The 11,652-nt window shown below is 40.5% G+C and overlaps 1 protein-coding gene across 1 annotated transcript in view; it reads right to left on the bottom strand.

Moving 5' to 3' along the window:
* Positions 1–7,345, bottom strand: part of LOC109479126 (D-amino-acid oxidase-like) — a 20,202-nt gene extending 12,857 nt beyond the window's left edge. Inside the window, exon 1 of the mRNA XM_019780997.1 lies at positions 7,292–7,345. Coding sequence (XP_019636556.1) covers positions 7,292–7,345 — 54 coding nt within the window. The remainder of the gene's footprint in view (positions 1–7,291) is intronic.
* Positions 7,346–11,652: the final 4,307 nt, after the last annotated feature.

Raw genomic sequence — 11,652 nt, 5'->3', positions numbered from 1 at the left:
ACTCTTCTGCACTGCACAGTGACAAAAGAACGAAACCCCGAATAAAAAAAGAAAAAAAAAAAAAAAAAACACGCCAAAAATAACCCCAAACCCAAACCTCTGCTTGGAGAGTAGCAGAGACTATTTATTCAGTAGTAGCCAAGCAGAGGGTTATTTCTGACGTGTTTTGTATGTTAACAAATACGTCAAAATAAGGCGAGGGCTACTAGACGTTTTTATCGAGTTTTTATGCATTTTTTGTATCGGTATCTTTTTTTTCGCGAGACAAACTTGGTTTGGCGAATGGGTACCGCGTACACAATTAGAAAGAAACATCAGGAAAACCCGCGTAGCAAGGTGTATTCGGAGCGAAGAAAGGGGCATGTACATGTATAGTCTTATTCACATGTGCTGAACAATTTTTCGTTGTCAACAGATAAAGCCCTTTTTTTGTCTTCTTCTGGTATCTTTGGTGTTCTTCTAAACCTCCAGAGACGGTAGAATTAATGACATGCACACAGTAGTTGGCACTATTCGATGTGCGGGGAAACCCTTATCATTACAGTAGCCGTGCTTCATATCTCGCTAAGCCCAAGTGTTGACTCCCAGCTGTCCAGCTCGTCATCTCTCCTTGTTAGCGGGGCGCTCAGCACGTCTCTATCGGGCCGGAACATCCGCGGAATCCGCCGAGCCCTCGCCAATCGTTCGCTAACGAGTTACGATGAGAGGTTGGTCTCAGGCCCGATCGTGGGAAACTGGTGCTACGAGCACGTCCCCGTAACGGTGTATGCCTCCGCGGGGACCTCTATCTTATCTCTCCGACCATACTTGAGGTCAGACCGGACGTCTATGCCATATTTCTCGTTCTGACAACTTTGTTACCGAACAATAAATCAAACCAATTTACTTGAACCTACAGACTATAGTAAAGTTATACTGAGAAATTATTTTCCCGACTCCAACATATCTTCTTTCTCTAGATTTCCTGCATGAAGATTTGACTTGAAGGACTCGAATGAAGCTAACGCTATATATGATCTGATATCAGTGTTTAAATGGCTTCTGAGGGTAAGGCCACAGCAAGTAATTTTTATGGATGACATCAGCGCGCGCATTAATTTTCACCTGATTTTGGGAAAAAAAAAACAAGAAATTTGTTGCATTCTGACAGTGGTCAACATGCCGAAAATGGGCAAAGATGTCTGACAGTCTGTTGCCATGCACTGAATCAAAACCATTTGAAAATGTAGGAACCTTGTTTTTTTCTGGCCCGCTCGCATTAGATTTGAAGTCTGTAGAGGATGTCATCCATAACATTTACTTGCTGTGGCCTAACGCTATAATCTGATATCAGTGTCTAAATGGCTTCTGAGGGTAGATTGTCCGCTAATAGTTGCGAGGGACGATAAATGTTCATTTTAGTCTTCAACTTCTTTTCTGTTGCTATTTCTTCTTTTCCCTAGTATTGACAAATTCATAAGTCTCGGTTCGTTTTATAAAAAGGTGGTACACACATACTTTGTTAGCGGTGGTGTTCTGTTTATACCTATTTTTCAGTAGGAAAAACAAGCAATTAGACGGGGATGATTGACATGTGTCAACAGGGCGTGTCCGGGCCCAGACGGGGGATTGGACAGGATTAGCTGAGTAGACATGTAATCACAGGGCCGATAGGAAAGATCAAAACTCTGCTAACGACATACCAACAGCTTCTCAAGTAGTTAAAGGCCGGCAGAGGGTTAATAGGAGGTTAAACTACATTGTATGTAAGCGTTGAATTTGTGTTCATTCAATCACACATTAGAGATTCCAAGAGATGTAGTAATTCAGATTCCTCGACCTATGATCGTAGACAGAACACTATTTAGATATGAAATGATGCATTTAGACAAACCCTGTATCACAAACATGATCTGTTCCCACACTTATTGTACATTCATGCCACGACGGGCTAGGTACAGGTCAAGACTTAACAGACACATAACAGACGTATTAAGAAAAGTGAAGACAAAAGATAGATCACTTGACTTAGACATACATAACATACAAGGGTATTTAGTACTATACTAGGCTAATACAAAGTGTTCTAGCTACTGAGCTAATACAGTGGTCAACTTCTTCTCGCTTTTTTGTACAATGGAAAATGTGGGAACAGATCATGTTTGTGATACAGGGTTTGTCTAGACGCATCAAAAATATAAATCTATCATTATTTGCACTTAGGTGTCCAAAGTATGGGAACTTCTCTTTGATATGATTAAAAATGACAGATCTTTCATTAGAATATAAAGTACAGTCTAAAATAAAGTGTTGTTCAATATGCAAAGTGCAGCCTATGTTTAACATGTCTCATGTTTTAACATACTTCCAAAATGAAATGATTACACGATTTAAAACTGAAAAAAATTCCAACTTTTGTTCACTTTTCAAGGGCTTATAATTGTAACTAATTTGATTGTATAGATGACGTACCTCCTTCTTCTTTTTCGTCGAAAAGCTGTTTTAATGGTTTGAAAATATCAACTAACAAGTGTGCCACGGTCTTCCAGTTGGGTTTTAAAATCAAATCAACTTTATTGCTCAACAACTCTAGCTGGTACAATGTATGGCAAAGAAACAACAATGGAACATACACGAACTAATACTAAAATATAATTCTAAGTACACTGATATATGAGTAGGACATAAAAGGAGCATATTAAAGATATCTGATTTTGAGTGAGGTAGCGTAACATTAGTTTTTGGAAGCTATGGATTGCATTGAATTTTGTCTGTTTTCTTCATATGTTGGACATCATAAAGTTTATATCCAGGTATCTCACAATTTGTCGTAAGGGTCTCCTCTCCTCTAAGTCTAAGATTTATATGGAGTAGCGTCAAACACAAGCAATCACAATCGACCAATTACCAGGTTAATAACAGTGGTGTTGACAAGGTTGAAGTCTTCTAGTCATAAGAATTTTGTCCTCTGCTACACCAAATACCAAGTTCTTGTGGAGGGGGATGGACCAGCGGTTCAGAGACGAACCGCAAGTAAGGTGGCGCTTTTTAGAAATGGGGCCGTACAAGAAACATCGGTATGGACGGTGTGGTTATATCTCTCAACCATATCTGCTCATTGGATGTCCCTGTGTAAAAATCGGCCAAAATTCATCTTGTGTATTTTGGAAAATGAGTATTACTCTTCCTTTGATAAATCCAAGATTTATATAATACAAATGCAACTTTCAATCCATGATCAATGTATCCTACCAATATGTAAATTTTCACCTGTGTGTTTTTGCTGAGTCTACCCAGAAACGCAAACCACCTGTCCTAGCACCTTGCCTGATCCGCTATGTGAACCTTGCGGTGTTTGAGGTACTGGTACTTGATCCTGTTGTCCCTGGTTTTACAAAATGGCGAGGATCTTTGCCTGGCCTCTACCAGGCTTCGAAGCGGCTAGCTAGAGAAGAAATAGACAGATGATATATTAAAGCCAGGGGAGTTGGTCCGCACTGAGAGGACCTGAGCGGCAAACTGTTCTCTCAGCGCGGACCAACACCCCTGGCATATCATCTGTCTCTTTGGCCGATTTCTTCTCTGTCCAGCCGCTTCCCGAAGCCTCGTAGAGGCTACAGTCTTCCACATGGTCCACATTAGAACCGTGACCGATCAACGGTAAGCAAAGGGGGACAGCGAGACTCCGGGGCCGGTTCAGCACCCATCCCGACCACTTATCACCCAGACAGGGTGTCGGGAGCTGAACACACAACCCCGCCGGGAGGTTTATGGCCACTGAATCTCTGAAATCACCCCTGAAGTTCGGAATGCCAGCTCCGCTTCCTTCAGCCGCTTGGAAAGCTGTTAATAAAGTCGTGAGGAGGTTTTCATGGTCGAGGCTGACAAGAAAAGCTGTACTTCATTTGTGTGAACAGCCCGAACAGTGTTCGTCAAAGTGGGGGAGTGTTTCCCCCCAGTATGTTTTAATCAAGAACCCAAGGCTACCTAACAGAAGGCAAGGATCAAGATGTCAGAACTCAGAGGACTTTCCCACGGTCGTACAGACCTGGAGTAAATGGGAACCAGATTTTTGGGGGTAAAACTCACGGGGTCGTGGCGCGGGGAAGGCGAAGAGTTGACCGACAACACCCCCACCCTGGCCCAGACACGCACCGCCAGCAACCCCGTAGGAACCACGGCTAAAAAGCGCCGAGACTGCCTGAACAAAGGTCTCTGAAGGGGGAGGGGGGTGTAGAGTTACTGGGAGGTTACCGCATATCGGGGTGCTTCATCGTTTGATGTTAGTTTATACTTATGGTATTACAATGGGACTATTGTTTAAACATTCAGTCTGCAAAATCATTATTGACATGAAATTTACACACATCAAACAGGTTGGTTGACAAGAATAAGAGAATATACAACGAGTTTACCAAAAGCCACAATACTATGATTATGTTGGTATCTCTACAGAATTCGCAACTTTACTCTGAATTAATTATGGAAAACCATGTAAGTTATTGCTTGGTATTAAAAGTGAGATGAATTTGTTGAATCACTTCAACATGTCTTGTTATATGACATGCCTTATATCAAAGTTGAGGAAACCATATTTTGAATGGCTCAAAGGCCAACAACAGTTGACAGGTGGTTGCCAGCTTGCTGTATGTTGACATTTCATGGCGACAAATGATAAAACCATCGATGACGCTGTCCATCTGTGACGTCACCATCGTGTTTTGTCGTGATCCCTCGGGGAACGTCGTCCCATTTCAAAATGGCTTCCACTTCATCAACTGCGCAGGTGTCCCGTAGCAGAATAGATGTTTTTATGGTGATCGATAGTTTCAATTAGTAAGAAACTGTCCTGCCTCTGCACTATTAATTACCGATCAAGTTGTTCTCATAGGAAAATAACCATTTTTTTACTTGGTTGCCATCGCAACGGGTGACCCTCTGACCATGAACGATTTCCTTGCTCTAACTTTCAATGACCATGAAAGGCACCCCCCCCACACACACACACAAAGAAGAGAAGCAGGGGACTGACCAATCTTTCTACATGTATTTGCTTCTTTATTTGGTTTCTTTTAGTCTTAGCAGACTGAAAAATTCAGAAAATTGGAGTACAGATGTGATAACTCTAACCCGACAGTTGCAAAAAAAAAAAAAAACTTTTTGCTTGGCCTCTGACTTTTTCCTCTGACCAACTTAAGTTATTCAACCAATTTGACCATTTTCTACAATTCTTTTCAGCAACCAGTGTTGTATTTCTATTTCTAGTTTGTTCTATTGGAACTTGGGCGAACATTCAGTCATGGCAATGTCCTCACGGTAGAATACTCGCAAAATGAACGGAACATCTGAAAAATTTGTAAAGGAAAATACACTAACCTACTAGTACTCACAGTGCTCAAACATCCGGGATATTGACCATATGACATACCCGGATGAAACGTCTCCAAGCAAAGACAATGTCAAGCATACCTCTTAATCATAACACGGCCACGGGGGAGGGGGCGGTGTTAATTAACTTAATTTCCTTTAATGGCTCTTCAGTATGATGGTAATGCTCTGCCATATGTTTTCCTCGTCGAGGAGAAGTCATACATCATACGCAGCTCTTTCCTGACATGTGCCCCCCTCCCCCTTCGGAACACCTGCCGTGCACCCTCTGTATTGCTAATACAAATTTTCCGGATGTGTGTATACCTTTTGTCTCGGTCTATATGATGAGCTTTTAATAGATCTGATCCCCAGCTGTATGGATGCAGCACTGGTATGTGTTCATTAAAACTGTCCGGAAAATAAAGAAGATTAAAAAAGGAGCTATTGTCATTGGACAAAAACATTGTGCCGGTTTGCAAACACAATGATAGACCGCGTGGGGCGTGGATCTTGTATCATATCGTGTATAATATTGTTTGCAGTTCTATCCCGGGTAATAGGTCACTACATCAATGTCATTCAATGTCAAGTAAATTAAATTCTATTAACTTTTTTTTAGCAGGGATAAATAACTTGCGTTTAAGTTGTAACAGGCTTCTTGGTGATATTTTCCCTTTTCTTTAAATTTCTAAAAACAAAGTAGTCTTGAAGCCCCACATTTCACTGGGTATGTATTACGAAAACATTATTATCTTGAATTAAGCAAAATTTTGACGACTTTGATGTACAATTTAAATGAATAGTAGGAGGATCACATCATTATGGCATTTAAGATGTTAAAAAAATACCGGATACAATATTCAAAACAAATTATCTTTGAAATTACAAATGAAAGCTTGTAGTGACAGATGTTTGTGACAAAGTCGCGAAAATTTTTCTCAACTTCCTTCAGACCCATTCATATTCGTTTTTATCTATTGTACCTCAGAGTTGCAACACTTGCAGCAATAGCAGTACTCAAACTAGCTTAAAACAAACGTAAAACGATTGGAAATGATATTAGATGGAGATTAGAGTTTTCTCTTCTTGTTCCATAGTTCTATCCGCCGCTCCCCTGGGCTGACTGTTCCCGAACAGATGTCGGGTGTTCCGCTCGGTTGGCCCGGGCGTCCCGTGAGAAGACCTCGCCGTGTCCCGGTTACCCACTGGATCGTTACGGCGCATACTTGATCTTGGCCTAGCCTCTTTCTTACGGACCTTCCGTAGGTATTATCGCCAGGTCAATGTCATGAGAATGATGAAATATGCCAGTAAAAAAGTGCAAATCATCAATCATAAAATCATTTTTGTAACAATGACAATGACAATGAAGTTTATTGCATATTCATGCCCCAGTGGGGCTAAATGCACTCTTCAGTTACAAAAAAGGATTAGGCAAACTATGCTATGTTCTATCTATATATCTGGGCTCTACATGTTTCTTCTCTCCTCTTTAGACATTTGTATACGAATTTACAGAGTTTTTCTAATACATCATGGATACCTGAAGACAATATTTGTATGAATATATCATCCTTTGTTAGATGCGCCCATTTTTGTTCTAACTGTTCAACAACGAAGGTAGATCGTAGGTGTATATTTAACGTAACAACTCGAAGTCAAGTGAGTCAAGTAAGTAAACAACTAAGTATGGATTTTATTAATGTAGTGTCACAATTTCATTTCTGCATTTCCGTGTTTATTATATTAGTTCATGTCATCAAATTCTATTCATACTTCTAACTAGCCAGACTGTCCAAAGCTGAGGCGAGTGTTATAACTCCCTGTCACTCCGACGTTTCGGAAGTGTAAATATCCTTATCTGACGTGCAATATTTTCTTTGATTTCACCGTTTCCTTTTTATGTATGTCAGCGGGGTTCTCGGAAATCTATCCCGGGTACTCTGAGCGCAAACAGCCCGTCCTGTAGGAGTTCTGTCCCCGGGTAGGGTTTCATTTTCCCCCGTCTAAAAGCCGACCGGTCAGGACCCCGATATGGTGGAACCACACTGTTTAGTATCGTCATATCCGCTGATGAAATTAACAGTTGTACTCAATTTCAAAAGGCGGGTGTCAATTTTATATTGTGATTCATCGTATGTTGTGAGGAAATCACAGCAGTAACGAAATTAAGTCAGATATTCATGAAAACATACACTCATATTCTTAGTATTCTAACTTTGCAGTGATATTCAAAATGTAAAGTAGGGTGACCAAGTCTGAATGGCTTTGCGACAAACCAAAGTTTTGGACATATACATTTCTAATGCGCAAATTTCAACATATTCTAATAGGCTTAATTGGTAAACTAGCCTCCGTAGCAGGCTTATAGAACTGGGGGTTTGGTGGTCTTCGGCTGTTAGTTGATTAGCCCAGTTGTAAAAACAGGGGTAATTCAACCAGACCGGCTATGTTGTCTATATGCAATCAGAAAATAGCACATAAATGCTCCCAAAGACCCTGAAGACCCTAAAACCCCCAGTTTTTGGCATGCTATGGAGGCTATTGGTAAACCATTTGAAGCTCCTTGGGTAAACTAAGGAGGATTACACCCAGGCTAACATTCGAACACAACATGTCAGCAAGTTACTAGTACTGTTCACTTTAGCAAGCCCATATTGTCGTCATGCCATCTTTCATAATTTGAAAACTTTCATTAGAATGACTAGGTATTAAATGTTCCATCTTGCAAGCATTTCTTCCTTAGGCCACAGCGTGTAAATTTTATGGATGACATCTATAGAGACTCCAAATCTAATGCGAGCGGGCGGAAAAACCATATAGGCCAAAAAACAAGATTCCATTACAAAATGTTGACATCCTAAACCTTGAATGATATGAGAAGAAATGATACCTATATTGTGCTAAGTTTACTGGAAACTATTACAACATCCATTTGTCAATGAAACAACTTTGAAAAATAAAAGTTTTCAATCATTGACATTGTACAAATAGGTTTGATTCAGTGGGAACATATAAAAGGAATAAAATACGTCACTGCATCAAAGGAAAAGACAAAGAAATCAGAGCCTTTTCTTGTCTCCTCTCTTCATATTTATCTGCCACCCACCTTCCGGAATGACAACAGAAATCTTTGCCCATTTTCGGCATGTCGGAGGGCAACAATTTTTTTTTTTTCAAAATCGGCGACAATTAATGCGCGCGCTGATGTCATCCATAAAATTATTTGCTGTGGTCTTACTGTTTACAAAACTTGAAGTCTTCGTTTAGCTTAGTTTACTTTACGTACAAATCCCACGTTACTATTTCAAAACTCAGCCCAAAGTTCCCCGTCGCTCTTCCCCCACGCTCAGCTGGCTTGATGGACAGCTCCTAATGACAGTCGTTCCATTTCTGCTGTGATTTTGACCTTGGGGTGATTTACTGCAACTCTCGCAACGGCGTCATGTTTGGGAAATTAACAGCCAATTAATGAAGTTAATAGGGAGTAGGGTTCCTCGCCAATGAGCAGCGGGTATATGTAATGAAATGAATTGAGTTCATCGCACGCGGCCCGGGTTGAGCGGCGGGATCCATCATGTCTGGTCCCGCCTCGCCGAGCGCGCTAAGTCTCTCCCCGAAACTTAGTTAAACTTTCATATGTAATTTTCATCAATTCCAAAAGTTGTAAAGAAAAATCCACACAGTGCCTGCCTATCGATTTCCTTACAGTCATCAATTTCTTGTTGCTATTTTTTTCTGGTTTGAATTTGTCGTAAATCTATTCCAGAAATAATCTGTCACAGAGAATGGAAGGGTGTTTAAAAATACACGATACTTTCTGTAAGCACTGAAATAGACGAAACAACGAAGAGATTTGACTGAAAAGATGGCTTACCAAATGACAAGCGGGCGCACTATCATGACTAGATGTGCTTTCTTTCTGTTTGTATTTAAAGAGTTTGAATTCGCTCTCTTAATTGTTATTACCTCAAATCCAACTCAAAGCTTTGATAATAGATTTTATCTTTACATCTTTAACAACTTGAATTCAAAGCAGTTACGTTTCAGACTTCTTCAACATCACAATTTTTTATAGCTTATGTAACCGGCGAAGTAAATCGTTAAACATCTAGATATACGTCTGTTTCCAGTGTGTGAAGAATTCTTTCTTATATCGTGGCTCTTTAATGTATACATTGAACGTTCACGTCACCATTCCAGTGCTTGGCTCCCCTCTCTCTGTCACATTTCCAAACCGGGGCCCGGCCGGGCTGTTTGCGTTAACGAAAAATTCAGTCGTTATCAACAATACACACAAACAGTACATTGTTACGATTATATTTATTTATTTATTCTTTCTTTTTGTATTGGGTTGTCTTTTGTGTCATACTTTTCGTTCCCGGAAACTGCCCGGCCGGGCCCCGGGTTGTGGATTGTGACTTAAGCATTATATAGCCATTTCTTTCTCCCAGGCACAGACAATAAGGGCATTGATTGGTTCGATACATTCTATTCACAGCGCTGGCGTTTTAATGGCCCTTCTCTTAATTTGTATGCAATAAATGTCACATCGCGCCACCCCAGTCACAGATCATGAGGCGTTTTCATCGCAAGTAATGACATGAAAAGGACACGCGCCAACTAATCTACATAATTACCCATCCTTTTGTTGTCTGGCTGCGCGCCCCATGAAACTTACACGGAAATTGACTCCACTAATAATGTATTGAATTCCCGGAAAGAACGTCGATCAAATGTAAATTTTCAATCGAACAGAAAACGCTTTGACTACTACTTGTTCTTTATTCTTTTACAAGTTCAAAATATGCATAGGTTTGGTTGAAACAGCACGTATAGAAGGTTTGATTGAATGTTTTCAAAATTGACTGCACTAATAATGTATTGAATTCCCGGAAAGAACGTCGATCAAATGTAAATTTCCGATCGAAAACGGTGCTTCAGAAGGAAAACGTTTTGACTACTTGTTCTTCATCCTTTTACAAGTTCAAAATATGCATAGGCTTGGTTGAAACAGCACGTATAGAAGGTTTGATTGAATGTTTTCAATTATTCTCTCATTAAGGTATTTTAATCTAAGGCTTATCTTGGCTTATTGAAGTTATACATCGGTGTAATCATATCATTATCAATACAATTAACTGGTTACAAGGAAAGGCCAAGTTTAAAGTATAACATTGACATCTACAAGTACTTATCCTTCCCCAGTCCAAATCTAAGTTTGCAAAGTCAGTCTGAACAATATACAACAAAAGCATAACAGATATTTTATGATAAGGTTCCTAGAACCAAATTGTAAAATTATAGCAGGTCATCTAGAGAATTTTCGTATCTTTTTTTTTAATTTTCCGTTTCCGTTGTGGTTTCCCTACAACTTGCTTTGTTTGCAATAACATAGAAAAGTCTTGTCGATATAAAGCTTACTTCAAGCGTGGCAAAAGTCTTTATTAACAAAAATCTAACCGATATTCCGCAGCGTGCAACAGAAGCCAACCATCCAAGTTGTACCCCGTATATTTATTGAGTTCCCCGCCACACGGAGTTGTCTCTCCGGCGGACCAAACTTCACCGTCGCCCGAGGACATGAGCGGAACGGGGTCCCGGCTGCCGTGCATTTTAATACACCCTTAATGAGAGAACATATCATTCCGATCGGAACGTAATTAATCTACAATAATCTAATAACTTTGGTAATATTTTCGCAATTAGGGGTCAGCAGTGGGCGACAGGAAAATCACCACCGTTGCTTTTCCGCTTCGCTTGTTCATCTCAGAGCTTTTAATTTCGCAAGCAAGCTGTGAAATATGTCGGATAAAGTCCCCACGCTGCTGGGACTCCATTCATCTTTCACGCCGAGCGGACTCTCCCAGGAAAACCCTGTCGCCTGCACCTGTTGTCTTCTAGCTCCTGACGAATGGTCGTCTTTCAAACCAAGTCAATTTCTCGATCAATTTGGATGAAACGGGCACAGGAAGACCCTGGTCATTGATGTGATAACTTGTTGCATGTGGGTTGGGAGCCCCCGGGTGATTTGGGTCGGGCCTCCACTCGAATCAATTTCAGAGGAGACCAACACAAAGAGAAGCTTTCTGCGCAACTGTCCTAGGGCAGTTTGGTAATTAAGGTTAAAAGGACTTAAATGAGGGTTTGATCGGAAAGTAAGGGCAGCCGACTGAGAACATCTGCTCAGCCGAGAGTCGGGGATTGAGGAGGTTCAGATCTTATCAATTTTGTAAACGGTCTAGAAATATTCAATTGTACCTCATTGTTCAGTTATAATATAATATGATACTAAAAATGCAT

The sequence above is a fragment of the Branchiostoma belcheri genome, unplaced genomic scaffold, assembly GCF_001625305.1.
Source record: "Branchiostoma belcheri isolate BF01 breed outbred unplaced genomic scaffold, Haploidv18h27 scaffold47, whole genome shotgun sequence".
In the NCBI taxonomy this organism is placed as follows: Eukaryota; Metazoa; Chordata; class Leptocardii; order Amphioxiformes; family Branchiostomatidae; genus Branchiostoma; species Branchiostoma belcheri.
This window is presented reverse-complemented; position numbering and strand designations above follow the sequence as displayed.